The sequence below is a fragment of the Papaver somniferum genome, chromosome 10 (assembly GCF_003573695.1).
Source record: "Papaver somniferum cultivar HN1 chromosome 10, ASM357369v1, whole genome shotgun sequence".
Lineage (NCBI taxonomy): Eukaryota > Viridiplantae > Streptophyta > Magnoliopsida > Ranunculales > Papaveraceae > Papaver > Papaver somniferum.
Window position 1 is genome coordinate 68359022 of NC_039367.1, and position 16159 is coordinate 68375180.

General features: G+C 35.4%; 2 protein-coding genes across 3 annotated transcripts; one reads left to right on the forward strand and one right to left on the reverse strand.

Annotated features, from left to right (window-relative positions):
* Window positions 1-5401: 5401 nt before the first annotated feature.
* LOC113318630 (plant intracellular Ras-group-related LRR protein 6-like) lies at window positions 5402-12367 on the forward strand. The gene is made up of 21 exons (XM_026566823.1): window positions 5402-5630; window positions 5872-5935; window positions 6030-6166; window positions 6244-6330; window positions 7523-7598; window positions 7735-7809; window positions 7936-8005; window positions 8097-8174; window positions 8318-8378; window positions 8487-8565; window positions 8659-8749; window positions 9329-9389; window positions 9471-9538; window positions 9678-9745; window positions 10071-10208; window positions 10459-10563; window positions 10760-10884; window positions 10969-11065; window positions 11188-11262; window positions 11459-11514; window positions 11853-12367. Exons 1-21 carry the CDS (start codon window positions 5566-5568, stop codon window positions 11923-11925), a joined length of 1749 nt encoding a protein of 582 aa, XP_026422608.1. The 5' UTR covers window positions 5402-5565; the 3' UTR covers window positions 11926-12367.
* Window positions 12368-13292: 925 nt separating this feature from the next.
* Window positions 13293-15112, reverse strand: LOC113319549. 2 transcript variants are annotated; one of them, XM_026567805.1, is made up of 4 exons: window positions 14787-15112; window positions 14520-14698; window positions 14235-14395; window positions 13293-14121 (listed from the first exon to the last, which is right to left on the reverse strand). In XM_026567805.1, the coding sequence occupies exons 1-4, from the start codon at window positions 15020-15022 to the stop codon at window positions 13492-13494; spliced, it is 1206 nt and encodes a 401-aa protein (XP_026423590.1). In that variant the 5' UTR covers window positions 15023-15112; the 3' UTR covers window positions 13293-13491. The 2 variants fall into 2 exon arrangements, with proteins under 2 accessions (XP_026423590.1, XP_026423591.1); XM_026567806.1 differs by having other exon boundaries at window positions 14520-14706.
* Window positions 15113-16159: the final 1047 nt, after the last annotated feature.

Genomic DNA, 16159 nt, shown 5'->3' on the forward strand with positions numbered 1-16159 from the left:
GGTAATCAAAATTATCAAAATAAGGAATATATCTTCCGATTGCACTCAATACCAAAATACCAAATTTAAACGACTTTTCTCTTTCACACAAAAAAAAAATCTGGAAAATCAGAGATTTCATATTGTTGTTGTTGTTGATGGTTGAAGCAGAATAAGTAGGATTTTGAAAGAAATCGACACCACCATCAACATAATTGAGTATACTGGATGCTCAAGTTATATATCAAAACCATAATTTTTGTTGCCTTTAATGATTCTTTTGGTTTATTTGTTCTATTAGGTGATCCAATATTCAAAGAAAGTGTTCATCAATGCCGCCATTTTGATTGAGATCCACGTACGTACTCCTTATAATGAAGGATTTTGGTTTAGTTATATCAGTTGGATTTCATATTACATCGATGTGTGTAAAAAGGTTTACATTTGGTATTCATTTAGGATATGTTGTATCAAAATGCAATTAATCATGTATAAAACTACATATACATATGTTGCATGCTTCAAAAAATACATATATGTTGAATTTGATGTGGAACTTAGGAAATGAATGAGTAACTGCTGATAAGGTTTTTTTTCACCCTGTCAGGAGAAGCGACATTGATTAGAGTTCTCACTTTTTTTGCTCTTTGAATCCATGATGCAGCAAAAGCCCAGGGGGATGTTTATGATACTGCCGAAGAAAAACCACACAAGATGAGATACCAAACAATAAGGTCTGAGGGTCCAATCGTAGTTTCATAAAAGAAGACGGGGGATAAATAAACCATTAGGAAAGTTTATGGCACATGAATTGGCATTCTATTTTTAGATTATTTGGAAACTCTCAATGCATGATTACTTATTTAGTTTTTCATTATTTATGTCTATTTGTTGGTGTTCAATTTCTTTCAAACTTTCTTATCCTTTATCTTTGTTCATATTTTTTTAACTTTAAGATCTTTGATTTTTTAGCTTGGTTATGTTGTTTTCAAGTAGTTCTTGATCGTTCTTATCAGAAAAGTAAGTAGGTCTCAACATATAGTTGTAGTTTTATTACATGCATTAAGACTAATTTTCCTTGATTCACGATAAATCTTTGCTCCCATAATTGTTTAGATACTTATTTTTCAATTATAAGTGTAAAAACTGATGTTATAAATGTGTTCTTCTTCATTAGAGGTTAGTGATGTAGTCATGGTTGATATTGTCACCCTTATTTGTGATCTTTAACAAATATTCTATTAATAAATGGTTTTACTTTGTTATTCAACGTTGCAGGAATGAGTTCGCCCTTCGTAATATTGTATTGTACTTTCGTGCATTCATCTAGCATGTTTGATGAAAAACATGGAGTGAATTAAGTGAGTAAAATTCCTATAAGCAAAACTATTCAAAGGAAAATGCTTATTTTCAAGCAAAATTATTAAAAGGAAATTGCTTATTGCTAAATTTCATAGACGTAATTTTTCTTTTTCAGATTTGGATGCTTATAAAGCACATCTCTTATGATATCTTTATCTATTTATCATAGTGTTCAATGTGCAATTATAAGTGTTTGGTGAAGGATGTCGTAAAGCTATATCTTTGAAGCTCTACTTGATACCATGCTTGGCTATCTAACAAGGTACAATAAAAGCAACATGAAGTACTTTTTAAGGTTTACCATCTTTGTTCATATTTTTGGCAACTCTTAACATCATTACTTTAAGTATCATTAATTTTATAATCACCATCATTCTATCAATATTCTTAGGCAGTGTTGCGGAATCGATGATGTCATGCATAGAATTTTTTCAAAGAAAATCGTTGCATCCTAAGTTTTTGAACATTTTTCTCTCTGAAGTAGTCAGATTGACAACATGTTATCACAAGCCCCTAGAGTAATTATTAAAATATTTCATGTAGGATTTGTTCCACCATATCCCTATCGCATAGGAAGAGAAGAACTGGAGATTCAAATTAATCTTGGATGCCATAAATCGGGCCTATGGATTTTCTGGAACTCACCCACTCCAAAATCATTTTGTTATGTAATAACTGTGCGCTACAACTTTATTTTACGAAGGATGACACCATCTATTTGTTTTTACAAGAGCGATCAATTTCAAGTGTCATAAATTCAGCTTCCACATCGTATATGAACTTAATGGATTTTGTAGAGTTATAACAGGAATGATAACCTTAGATAGCTACTTTGCTTCTGTCCTTTTCTTCCATTTCCTTGTCGGTTCGGGATAGTTGTACTATGCTACTATTATTACATATTAATATTTAATAAAGATTTACTGAACATTCATTCTCCCTTGATTTAGAGTGCTTTAGCTAGAAAAGAAAAAAGGGTATTTATGATACTTTCAAGATAACTTTCAAATATGCACTACATGTAGTTTGTCACATTGATTCGATATAAAAGATTTGGTGAGGTCGTACTATAACATTGTTTTTTATTATTCGATAATAGCATTTTTATGGTATTGTTATTGCTGTGTTTTTATGGTGCGTGTAATTCTAATTTTTTGTATTACAACTGACTATCGGATTATGATCTATTCTTGCTTACCTTATAAAATTCAGGGCAATGAATGAACTTTGAAGCCAGTTTATTTTAGTTAATGGAGAAAGTGGAGAAGTAGATAACTTATGTTTGAGGTAAAGCTGATGGGGATGGTCGTTTCCTAAAACAACAAATCCTTGAAGTAATATGAATAAGGATTTGATTTAATAACTTAGTGGATTGAATTTATGGGGAACATAATTATATTGTTTTTAATACCGTGTTTCCACCAACAATGATGAGTTTGATTTGTTAGTTACACAACTTGGACCATATGTAGCTACAATTCTTTGAATCTTGATTTTCGCATTACTCTGTTTTTAGACATCCATAAAGAGAAGGTTATGGGTATAGTGTTACTCCTTCATTCTGAAAGAGTAACACTACCGATTAGAGCAAATTTGTTGTTATTATGATATTCTTTCACCACCCTTTTATTCCAAAATCTTTCAAACACTCCTTCGGATGAGTATATGAAAGATATCAACCCAAACGGTGAACAGTCTTTATATGACAAGCTATCTAGAGGATGATTAAATATCAAACAATTTGGAGAATGGAAATAAAACCAAAAAGAAAAAAACAATTGGACAACAAATAATTTGGAGGAAGATGTAAATTTTTTGTTATCATTTTAAAATCCAAAAGATTCCCTCCATATTTTTTAATATAAGATTTAAAAAAAAAAAGTATACGAGAAACTATTTTTCCGTATGGTCTCTCCTTCACTAATTTCCATAGTTGCTTCCCTTCTTCGTATGAACCACTCCTCATTCATTATGAAGAAGTTAGTCTCATTTGGAGACTAACCATAGTCCATGCTCTTACAACAAGAAATATAAAATGAGGAAAGTCATTCAAAGTGAAGGAGTTTGAGCACCAAATATCAAAATTTGTTCAAACAGAAAAAAGTAAAAGTGTTCGGCTCAAGTGAAAACAGCTTTCACCAAATCCTCTAGAAAACGAACGTTTTATATAAAAAGTTTGGGCGGCTGATTTTTGGCCATTTGGGAGATTTTTCTCCTCAATCGGGTGATGTTTAGCCGCTTAGTGTATTTTATTCACTTTTTCATAGTGCGGAGTACCATTGAGGTGGAACTATGGCGTGACCACAAACAAATTCTAAGAAAACTAGAAGGAGAACACATTATGAAAGTATGTCGGCTATGTTCAACACAAAAAAAAGCTTCACGGATCACTTATTATTGACAACAATCAAAACGACCCAGTTCATATCTAGTTTACTATATTAACAAAAAGTTTTCGTAAATACAAGCTAAAATATAAACGAGGCCCACAGTAAAATGTTTTTTGTTTGGGAATAACTATAGCCAAGAGAAAAAGGCAATGATAAGTATCAGGGGCTACCAGGAGATTTTTCAATCTCTAACCTCTTTAGAAACACCAAAATGATCTCCCAAATCTTGGTAGGATAGTCCACACCAAATATGAATTGGATAAAGATCAACATTGATTGGGTTGTCAGAGGTCACCTGGGTTTTGTAACAGGTTTCATCGGGGATTTTGAGCCTTGAACTATGATGGCTTTAGCACAACCTCTAGAAATTCACGGTTGCCTTAACAGCAGAAACATGAGCCCTGCTTTTGGCATTCAGGACAACAATGAAGAGGCAATGACCAAATATTTCGATGCAGATTCAGAAAACATCCTCCGATTTATCAACTCTTCCACTTTCTCACCTTGGTACATCGATAATTGAAGAAATAAAACATATAATGGGTCAGATTCTACAAGCTGCTATCCAACACCACTACAAAGAAGGAAATCAAGCAGAAAATATCATGGCTAATCATGCGACATACGGAAGCCAAATGAAAATTTATCAACCAAAATTTGGGACCAGACAATCCCACATTATATCACTCAGATTATTTTCTATGACTCTATGCGTACCACATATCCATTTGAAATTGTAAAGTAAACTATACTAAAAACTTTTTCTCTCCTCTCTATCACTATGTTAACAGAAGAAAAAAAAACTTACAGCCGGCAAAATCTTCATGCTCAGACCTAGTCCGTTTAGGACTCGACTTGAGCAGGTTCTTTCAATCTTTATTGTTTCTTAACTTAGATTTAGGTTTTGTATTAGTTTTATTATGTTTTCTTATCTACACCATGATGGTGTTTTTGTATTCTCTTCTATAGAGATTTATCTTGGCTTTAATGGCTATTCTTAGTTATTTTATTAGGTTTATAGATCACTTGCAAAGCTCTCCAACGACGAAATCATCATCTTTGTTGTCTCCGGCGACGAAATCTTCACCGGAATATTCATCCTCGAATTATCCGGCGACGGAAACTTCATCAACATTGTTTTTGACGACGGAAGCTTCATGACTAGGTTCAACGGATTTGAGTAAATCACTCCTACTTTGGAAGCACATCTTTCTAAGAAGAAATACAATTTTAATGATAGGAATTTAATTTCTGAGAAAAACCATCACTCTTCCGATTTATTCGGTTCTCATTCATACTTGTATTTAGTCTACACAGATAATCCTTCTTTTTCTCTTGTCGGATTTTTCAGATTTGTACTTTTACGATATGCTTCTTTGTATTTTCTTACTTTCTATCTTAAACCCGTATCCTTGAATTTCTATTAATGAAAAAGTACTTTGTTACCGACCATCTCTGCTATAGTCGAAGAAGATGGATATTTTTAATTTAACTTCAAAAAAATAAAAAAATTGTAAATTAAACTTCTTTATTCAATGCATGCTTCCAAAAAAAAAAAAAAAAAAAGAAAGAAAACAAAACAAAAAAAGGTTGCACGTCGTGTTTTGTCGCTCGCTTGTCCTAGCTAGTGTAGCTTACTGGCACCCACATTAATACATTATAGAGGTGATGGTCCTAATGGAAAACTAGATATCGTGCGAGACTTTTGTTTAAGCGGGAAGCGAAGGGATGGAAAAAAATTAATTCATCTGAAATGTCGATCTATGGCTGTCTGAATCTGTAAACATGATTACCAATAAGTAAAAGAAGAAACAAACCCTAGAATATAGGAACTATGGATCGGATCCTTAAAGCTGCAAGAACTTCTGGTTCTTTAAATCTATCTTATAGATCTCTCACGTAAGTTCAATACATTCGTTAACAAATACTTTATTGTTTATTGCTCGAATCCTGCTAAATTTAATCTGTTAAATGATGATTAAATGAGCTAAAATTATGAGATTTTAATTTGTTGTGTAATGTCCAAATGGCCCGTTAGGGAATATTTGAGTGACTTGATCAAATTAGGGTTTTATGTGAATGATTAAACAACACAGCGATATTGCATATGTAATTTGAACAGCTTTTAACTTTGTTTCAGGAAAGTACCAGATGAAGTTTACAAAAATTTGGAGGGGTTAGCAGATGGTGGAAACTGGTGGGAGGTATTTTTATTACTCTAAATTGTTTACACGAGATTTTAAGAGAAAAAATTGTATATTATGGTTTTATTAACCATGTTGAATGTGTTCATCGCAGAGTGTGGAACTACAAAAAGTGATTTTAGCTCATAATGAAATTGAAGTTTTGAAAGAAGATGTTAGAAATTTATCCATGTTAGCCGTCTTAAATATCAGTCATAATAAGCTAACTCAGCTTCCAGCTGCTGTAGGAGAGTAAGTGAACCTCATTAAAAAAGACTCTATATCGAAGAGTTTTTTTTCCTTACTGACAATTTTACACATATTGTCAGGCTTCAAATGCTAAAATCACTGGATGTGTCATTTAACTTGATAGACAATATACCTGAAGATATTGGATCAGCTGCTTCTCTTGTCAAGTAAGCTTCCTGAACCATCCTTCTTCTCATCATCTGTTACTGGCTATGGAAGTAACTGAAGGAGATATTGTTTGGATTTTCTTTTTGTTTACAAACTCTAGTTGATTTTAAATAAAGACAAGGATGTAGTAACTTCTAAATTTTGTATATTCTTTAGATAGAAGTTATAAAGTATATTATGGAAACAACAATGCAAAAGTGTATCCCACTAATTCGTGGTTCTTGATTCCGTAGAAATCAAACAGATGCTGCCTACCAGGGTATTCTGCCTTGAACCGTGCTTTCATACGCATATACGCTATGCGCGCGTGACTTTCTAAAATGCTTATTATCTAAGTCATCGCAGAAGAAATAATGATCAATCTAGACCCCAATAAGATAAACAAACAGCAGTGAAACAAGAAAAATAATAGAACTAAAGATTGCTCAATAAGGATGCTGTGGTTGTTTGATTGGAGAAAGACACAAAACTTTACCTTCAAGGTTATTTTACCCTAGATGTTACATCTCTCTATTTCATCGATGAAATGACGTTTAGAACACCACATTTTAAGGTTACCTTACCTTAGGCGTTGCATGATTGCATCTCCCTTCATTCTATTCCTTATTTGATTCTTTTCTAGTAGAAACCTGTCCACCTCTATGTACCAGCTAGCACACTATCTGATGGACTAGAGTTCTTTATAAACTAGCAATTCTAAGAAAATAAAAATTCTTTCCAAGTTTGTAACTTTCAGGAAATTGCAACTCTGGTTTCTCCTTTAGGAATAGAATTTTTAATCCAGAATTACTTGGGGAGAAATTTTCTTATGTGTAAGCCTCATTTGGTTTGATTGTGAATTGAAAGAATTGAGGTTAATCTTCCTTGATCTCTTAGAAGGTCATTGTTCTGGTATTGGGTCTTTTGATAGGACCATTCCTAATAGCAGATTTAACAAGAAAGCTTATACAAGTACTTGTTATCATATATGTGCGAAAAAGCATGCCTAAGTAATGTGCTTTGTGTGATATGTTATATTCGTTCACTAATTTAACTCCGCATGTGGTATTTCAGTACGTATTCTGAACTGAATGAGAAGAATCTTGTATCATTGCCATGTATTCCTCGCTAACCATTTGATAACGCGCATCAAACAATCATTTTCACTCTACTTACGTCTGACAATGCTTATATTTTCCGACATTATTTCAGGCTTGATTGCTCGAACAACAAACTTAAAGAACTCCCAAGCTCCCTAGGAAGATGCGTAAATTTGTCAGACCTTAAGGTAACTCATCAGTGAATGTGCGCATCCCTTTTTAAAGCTTTGCCCTTCATTAGTGAGTTTATTGTTACGGATCTATACACCATATGCTTGTTTTTACAATTTTAGACTTTGAAGTCTATTACTGTCTCCTTCTCAGGCCTCCAACAATAGCTTAACAAGTTTGCCGGGAGATCTGTGCAACTGCTTAAAATTGGTGAAACTGGATGTTGAGGTACTTGTATTTAGAGCAAATTTTATGGTGATTGGCATTATTCATTGTGCCTTAACGAGCCAATTGCCAAAATCGTGAATCATTTTATCAGTGATTCAAGTACTGATTATCTAAAGCTTTTGTCAGGGGAACAAATTAACAATTTTGTGTGAGAACAATCAAATGTCATGGACAACGCTTACTGAACTGAATGCTTGTAAGTGTTTCAATGCATGTTATCCTGATATCTGTAACCTGCAAATCTTTTTCTGGAGATAGTAAAACCATATTGGTGGGTTTTTATGCAGCCAAAAATTTGCTGAGCAGCATCCCAGAAAATATAGGAATTCTTTCACGACTTATTCGTTTAGACCTCCATCAGAACAGTGAGTTGAATTGCATTCATTATCTTTAGATATTTAAGGAATTTTCGTACATAACTTGAAGCATGTGGCGACAATGCTCCCTGAATCTCATTTTTTCCAGTCATATATATTCTGGCACACCTGTTTACGTATTTTGGGTGCAGGGATTACTTCTATCCCATCATCAGTCGCTGGTTGCAGTTCGCTCACCGAATTCTCAATGGGGTCTGAATTTATATATATTCTTCTTTGTCTTCTATTGTACTACCACAATTATGCATAGTTATTGATGCAGGTGTCTTCTAAGTTTCAACGCTTGACTTTGAATTTTAGGAACAACATGCTCTCTTCCATACCGGCAGAAATAGGGGCTCTCACACAATTAGGAACACTGGATCTTCATTCAAATCAGGTGGTTACAAGTGTAGTTTGTGTTGCTTCCTAGTTGTTTTTATCTGGATCGGAACTATTTGATCATGATTTCTATTTCGTGTACTGTGTGCAGCTGAAGGAATTCCCTGTCGAGGCATGCAAGTTGCAGGTTTCAGTCCTAGATTTGTCAAACAATTCACTCTCAGGACTACCTCCAGAAATTGGTAAGGTTAGCAGTTGGCTGCAGCTTCTTTGAGCACTTCTCAGTGGAGTGACATGAGAATCAGTATCATTCTTTTCACAATTTTTAGTGGCACCATTTTGTAAACCACCCAAGTTGCCTAGATATATAATTCCTTACTCTTCAGGGTCCCGAAATTTGTTGCAAGCTTTCCAAAACGGCAAAAAGAATTTAAATGTATAGTTAGCAGTCTAATATCAATTCAACTTAATATAATGCTACATCCTATCTCCAAGAATTTGTTCTATTGGACTCCATTAGTAGGTAGTCTGGTTCTCTTCCCGTCCTCCTTTTACTACTAAGTCTCCTATTTGGTTGAGATCCAAAGATTTCTATAGTGTGTCATGCTGGAATTATAGATTTGGGAAAAACTGTCTTTAGTAATTGGTAATTGTGTACGAGCCTCCTTTCATGTCACAATCTTTTCATCTTTCCACCAAAGACTTACTTACTGCCCCGTGCACAACCAGCAAATTTCTATTGTTTGTTTGGCTGTTGAAAATTGTTGGCATGCTTTGTAAACATGATAAAGCTATCACTATTGATTCTAATTATCCTACAGGCATGATGACAAGTCTAAGAAAGCTTCTGCTCGTTGGTAATCCGATGCGAAGTCTTCGAAGGTTTGAATTGGGACTGGGTCGTTTACTTGATTTAAAGTGTTGACCAGTTAAGTAGTTTACCTAACTGAGTTTTGATTATAGCTCGCTGGTGAATGGTCCTACACCGGCTTTATTGAAGTATCTCCGAAGTAGAGTCTCTGCTGATGAAGGCAAGTTGAATCTGACTTTCTTGGATAGTACTGATGTGAACAAATCATATATGTATAACAGTTTAAACCATAAATGTGTTCTTTCTAAAATATTTTACACGGTTTTGTTCATTTTAACACAATTAAAGCTGTGATACAGGGTCTGCTTCCACTTCCTTGAAAGAAGATGTAATTGTCAAGGCAGCTCGGCTCTCTCTCTCTTCCAAGGTTTGTCTTCTCTGCATATCTCAATTTTGTGGGACCAGTCCATTTGTACATAACTGATTGTTCACTGGTAAAGCATAGTATGTGCTACATGTATGGTGTTAAATATAAGATTAGCAATCCTGCTTTTGGATGACGAATCTCTATAATTTTATTGTTGGAAATGAGGATTCTTTAGGAGGTCACTGAAGATGGATCTAACCTTTTATGGACATCATGTTTCCAATTATGATGGTTTTGGACCTTTCTTTTTGGTCCTAAAATCTCAGAATTTGCAATTCTTTTCGTGCATGTAGAAAATTTGAACTTTTTGCATTTGTTCTTTCAGGAACTTTCTCTAACTGGATTGGGTTTGGTCTCAGTTCCACCTTCAGTTTGCGAATCAAGTGATATTGTAAAAGTTGATCTTTCTAGAAATTCCATTCAAGGGCTACCTGACGAGCTTTCATCATGTAGCTCCCTTCAGGTAATTTATGGATAACGTGCCTTTGGTTGGGGATAGAGAATCACAAATTGTTATAATCAACTTATGTACACACATACTTACATACATACATGCATACATATGAGAAAACTAAAATCATGAAGTTCATTAACTCATTGAAGCAAAAATCATAAACCGTGAATCGGATTCACCGTGATTGGCCAAGTTTTCTACTTGTTATATGGCAAGCCTGAAACTTGGGCGCTTTCTTATTCTTTTCAATGTGTTTCAGACTCTGATATTGTCGGGGAATAAATTGAAGGAATGGCCTGGTTCAGTCCTAAGCTCTCTCCCTAATCTGTTATGTTTAAAGTTGGACAACAATCCCCTTACAAAGGTAATTTACTTCTGATTCAATTATGTTTTACTTCTTTAAGATGCCAGTGCCATGTAATTTACTCGGTGCTTGTATATAATTCATAAGCCACTCAAGTGCCATCTTATGTGTTTTCTTTCCTACCTCTGATTCCTTTTATCTTATATGGAGTATATATATATGTATATCAAGCTTCCTTGTTCTCTGGAATTTGCAGATCCCTTCAGATGCATTTGGAGCTCTCTCGAAACTCCAAATACTGGATTTGAGTGGTAACGCTACTTCATTACCACAACCTCCTGCATTCTCTAGCTTACTCCAGTTGCAAGAGCTTTACCTGAGGTATTCCTTGGGCCGAACTAGTTACTTCTTTAATTTATTCATGAAATGCATCTCATTATCTTTAACTATACCTTTTGGGCACAGGCGTATGCAACTACATGATATCCCTTCAGATTTACTATGCTTACAACAGCTGCGGATTCTTGATTTGAGCCAAAATTCACTTGTATCAATACCAAAGGTAACACTAGTTTTTCTTTTTTGGTTTTAAAACATGTTTTTTTAATGCAAACTAGTTATTCAATTGTTATATGCATATTTTCTTGGTAGGGTTTAAGACGCTTACTTTAAATTGATATGCAGGAATTTGGGAGATTTACATCTCTCATTGAGCTTAACCTTTCTGACAACAACATCTCAATGATTCCACCGCAGCTGGTTAGGAAACAAAGTCTTAACTCCTTTCACTTTCTTATTTCCGTTGCATATTCATTTTGAGGTTGTTGTGGCGTGTGTCATACATTAGTGTCAATAAAAAGCACCGAGTAGATGTGCCAGCAGAACTAATTGGCTTGATATAACATTTTTTGTTGCACCTTTTATACCTATTTTTATAACAAAGTTACTGGAGCAGGGTTTACTGGAAGATAGCTTACAGGCTTTGAGACTCGATGGGAATCCATTGAGAAGGTAAAATGCGAACTTTCACCCTTTATTTTGCTTGTCATTTTTATTGATCTGAGAAACAATTGGCAGCAGAATTTGAACTCGACATGGGACGTCAGTCGATTGCTAAAATGCTAATTTCCCCAGCTCTTTTGAAGCGAGGTTTAAAATGATAAAAAAACAATGGTCTTTAGTGTTTTTTTTGGTTTGTTTGTTTACTTAGCCACTCAACTTGTCCTTGTCCTTGGTGTTTTTTTTTTTTTTTGAATTTGAATTTGAAATGGACAACCACTCGATTCTCATGGAAATTAATGGTGATTGTATTTCAAACCTCCAATCTCTAATCTTAACAATTTCTGCAGCATACGACGTGCCATTTTGGATCGTGGAACCAAAGGAGTTTTGAGTTATTTGAAGGAACGGATTCCAGAGTAGTAATTTCACAATAGCTCATGTTTGGATGTTCCTGTTATCTTCTTATTCCTACTTGTATCTCTGCTGAATTTATTGATTGATTGATTTTTCATTTGAACCTCAGTTGAAGTTTATTTATTCTGTTCTGTTTGAAAAGGCCAGAAAATTGTATGGGTGGCTACACGGAAACCTTATAAGCCTGAATAAACTCTGTATGATACTTTTAATTTTTTAAGTGATATGGCACAGGACGAAAAATCCAGATGTTTCTCTCCCAGATGGACTTGGCAACAAAAGCCGATTTGGTGACAGTTGAAAAAGGAGGTTCCAACATGTTAATCTCTGACCATGGTTGAGTTGAATGGTTATTATATATATGAAAAAGATAAAGATGTATTTTACCTACCCTTGTGGTAGCTATTGTGGACATTCATTGACTTAAGTAATGAGATTGTTGGTGCAATTTGGCAGCGTTTGATAGAGATGTTACACCGACTATGTACTGTTTCCCCAATTGATTTCAATGTAATAAAGAGCAAGGAACAAAATAAGAAGAAAAAAAAAACAGAATTGTAAATTAAGCTCGACTAGTAGGATAAGCTTTAGGCCCTAAAAGAAACTGGAGTGCAGAAAAAAGATTACAACCTATATATATATATATGCTCTGATTGGGAACGACAGACGCCAAAACAAGGAACCGCACGGCTATTTTTAGGATATTCTTTTCGATCTGAATTTTATTTATTTTTAGGTAGTCGACTACATATTGTTTTTCTCCACGTTAAAATGCAAACTGGGTGCGAACTTGCTGCACTATACTGTAAGAAGCAACCTTAGAATATTAAAAGTTACGGGAAGGATTGTCCAACACCTAATTTGATTTTGCTGAATCGGGATCTCAATCATATAATCCTACTATTCAACAATTTTGAATCAGATTCAAATGCGATACATCAGATCCAGACGAGCCAGAAAGAAAACAAACACCTTGCATCACCCGGTGCTGATCGTGTAGTTAACGAAAAACATGGCACTACTGCACTAAAAGGGCTCAACATTCTTCCAAGGGTTAATGTGGTTAGAGTTGTGGAGTTGATAAGAGGACGGGATTAATTAATTACAGGGTTCAAACTCCCAACTCTTTTTTTTTTCAAGTAACTGCAGGTATTTCGATAAAAAGAACAATGAAAACTCAACCTTCCTATGCTTCAACGTGGCAGAATAAGATGGCTTAAAAGTTAGAACTAACATTTGGACCACTCGGTGTGTCCTTCCCATTTCCATGCATGGCATGCAGTTTCGAGTCTCAACATCATACAGCAATCAAGAAATGACAATAAAAGAATCTTTTCCCAGTAAATCCTTTTCATCTCCCAATATAAACAAAATTAGGTAGGATTATGAGATGGCTTTACATTACTAATTGAGTTTGCGCAAAATTATGTACGATTTTAAGCACAATACAGCCTTACTAATTGAGTTTACGCTACCTAAGCTACTAGGTTACTATTAGCTGTTAGAGTTATTACCATTTAGAGCAACAAAAACTAACCACCAAAAAGAGAACAGCAAACTACGTGCTGTGACTCAAGCAGCCAAGCTTTTAATAGCGTCAGCAGTATGACTCGATTGTTCTTCAGACACGGACTCTTTGCGCATTTGAAAACCACCTAGAAACTGGAAGAATCGAAATATTCCTTGGTTAGCATCGTCTTCTCCTTTTGTACTTTGATCTTCATGGGGGTCCATATTTAACGTCAGCTTAGAATCATCAGACAGTGTTTCTGTTTTTGCTGGAGGAAGCAAATCGTTCTCTGTAGTATGACTCGATTGTTCCTCTTTACGTATTTGAGAACCACCTAGAAACTGGAAGAATTGGAATATTCCTTGGTTAGCATCGTCTTCTCCTTTTGTACTTTGATCTTCATGGGGGTCCATATTTAACGGCAGCTTAGAATCATCAGACTGTGTTTCTGTTTTTGCTAGAGGAAGCAAATCGTTGTCTGTAGTATGACTCGATTGTTCCTCAGACACGTCCTCTTTGCGCATTTGAGAACCACCTAGAAACTGGAAGAATCGAAATATTCCTTGGTTAGCATCATCTTCTCCTTTTGCACTTTGATCTTCATTGGGGTTCATACTTAACTTCAGCTTAGAATCATCAGACTGTGTTTCTGTTTTTGCTGGAGGAAGCAGATCGTTCTCTGTAGTGAGTGCCTGAATCATTCCACCAAAAACATGTATAAAGTAATACTTAAGTTAGACCATACTAAGCAATCAGTAACTTTGGCATCAAAAGAAGGTTGAAAGAAACAACAGCTAAGCTTTACCGGACTAGACTTTATTATCTTCAAAGCAGAAAGGACCTCTACTTTAATGTAAAGAGTGTCATCAATGACATATGCTACTCTGGGATCGACTAGTTCTTTTAGAGGCATTGCTTCATAAAAACCCATTGCATCATTTTCCCAGCGGAATTCACATTCTCCATCTGACATAAACAATGAGAATTGAAAAATAAAAATACATATACAGATTCTACTAGTCGACTTCCTGGACTTGTGAAGGCAGATACAATTAGGAAATATAAAGTTTATTGAAGAGAATTAACATACCAATTTTTCGTGTCTGTGCCATATTTTTTTGATTGATTATGGCAAGACTGAACCGAGTGTACCACGCTCTGGTGTCCCGAGAGGTAAGGAATACCGCTAAGCGAGTTCCCTTCATCAATTGAGGGCCATCAAACGTATGCCAAGTTCCAATCATTCCTTTCGGGTGTATATCCAAACACCTTGAAGACTATGACACAAATTACCAACGAGATTTTGAAAGCAAAGACAAAGTTGCAACTTTGCAATAATGGTGAAAGGACGACATACCAGTTAACACCATGTGCGGAGAAATCTTCAGAGTGATATGTTTCATTACTCAACCTAGAAAAGTTTTCAACCTTCCATACGTATTCATTGGAATCAGGCGTTGCACTGGCCTGATGCTCGCTTATTGACGGTCGAAGAGATACTAAAAACTCAGACACTTCTTTGTTTGTGTAGATCGAGAGGAAAGTTATTAGAGAGAAGAAGAAGAAGAAGAACAACTTGCTTGTTAGATTCATGATAAACGATGATAAGTTTCGTGATCGAAAAGTACAGGGAAGGAAAAGAAAAGGGTTTGTTGAGGAGTATAGGAATATGATTTACATAGAAATTTCTCACGCAGGTATGTTGGTTAGGGTTGGGAAAATCTTATGAGTTGCCCTAAGAAACTCACAGGGTGTTAGTCCTCAGGGGAGTTGGGGGAGTTGGGTTTTTTCCCGTTAGTCGTGAGGGAGTTCGAAGGAGTCTCTCAAAATCCCCGTTAGTCGTGGGAGAGTTTAGAAGAGTCTCCCAAACTCCCTAAAAAACCCCGTTAGTCGTGGGGGAGTTTGAAAGAAACTCTTAAACTCCCTGTTAGTGGTAAAAATTAGATTTATAGGGATTTTTTTTTTTTGGAGTTCTGGGGAGTTCTAGGGAGTTTATAGTGTATTTTTGCCTCACTCCAAATCTCTCAAAAAAGTAGAGATTTTGGGAGAGTCTCTTAAACTCCCTACACTCAACACACCAAACTCTCTCAAACTCCCTATACTCTCTTACACTCCCTCAAAATCCCCAAGATTCAAAATACATTAAACTCCCTCCAACTCACTCGTGGACTAACCCCCTGTCAGTTTCTATAAGAGCATCTCCAACATAAGGCGTAAAAAATCATACGTGGATTTTTTATTTAGTCCTTTTATTTATGAGATCTACACATAAAGTAAATATAGGAACTCATACAAAAAACTCATCTCCAACGGTGAGAATTTTAACCCTCAGGATTAAAAGAAAATTGGTTAAAAACATGACGTGTTGGTGCAACCGAGGTGTAGATAACACTTTCTTGAACACCTTCACATTTAGTAATTGGTCCCTCCTAACTTGTAGGACCCTACTGTTGGAGATGGATTTATGCCAAACGGGGTCTAAAATCCTACGTGTCACTAAAAATAAATAGATACACCCTCTCTTGGAGATGCTCTAAGCTAAGTAATAAGGCTCAAAATCCTAACGTGCGACTGCCTAAAAAAAAAAAAAGAAGAGGCCAAGTGCCGGAGTTCGCAAGTTTTCGTTTGGAGCATTTAAAAGGAAACTGCTCGGTCAGAGTGGGCATGCTCATCAATCTGCCAGTGTAACTGGCCGAGCTTGGGCCTCTACCTCTCTGGTCATTTTATCCC

What these genes read in the sequence shown, in the direction of transcription:
- LOC113318630 (XM_026566823.1), top strand. Translation starts at nt 5,566, where the DNA reads ATGGATCGGATCCTTAAAGCTGCAAGAACTTCTGGTTCTTTAAATCTA. An exon ending in CTTCCAGCTGCTGTAGGAGA is followed by an intron (nt 6,167 to 6,243) that starts GTAAGTGAACCT and finishes ACATATTGTCAG; the next exon opens with GCTTCAAATGCTAAAATCAC. An exon ending in GCTTACTGAACTGAATGCTT is followed by an intron (nt 8,006 to 8,096) that starts GTAAGTGTTTCA and finishes GTTTTTATGCAG; the next exon opens with CCAAAAATTTGCTGAGCAGC.
- LOC113319549 (XM_026567805.1), bottom strand. Translation starts at nt 15,022, where the DNA reads ATGAATCTAACAAGCAAGTTGTTCTTCTTCTTCTTCTTCTCTCTAATA. An exon ending in TCCGCACATGGTGTTAACTG is followed by an intron (nt 14,699 to 14,786) that starts GTATGTCGTCCT and finishes ATAGTCTTCAAG; the next exon opens with GTGTTTGGATATACACCCGA. An exon ending in AGATAATAAAGTCTAGTCCG is followed by an intron (nt 14,122 to 14,234) that starts GTAAAGCTTAGC and finishes GGAATGATTCAG; the next exon opens with GCACTCACTACAGAGAACGA.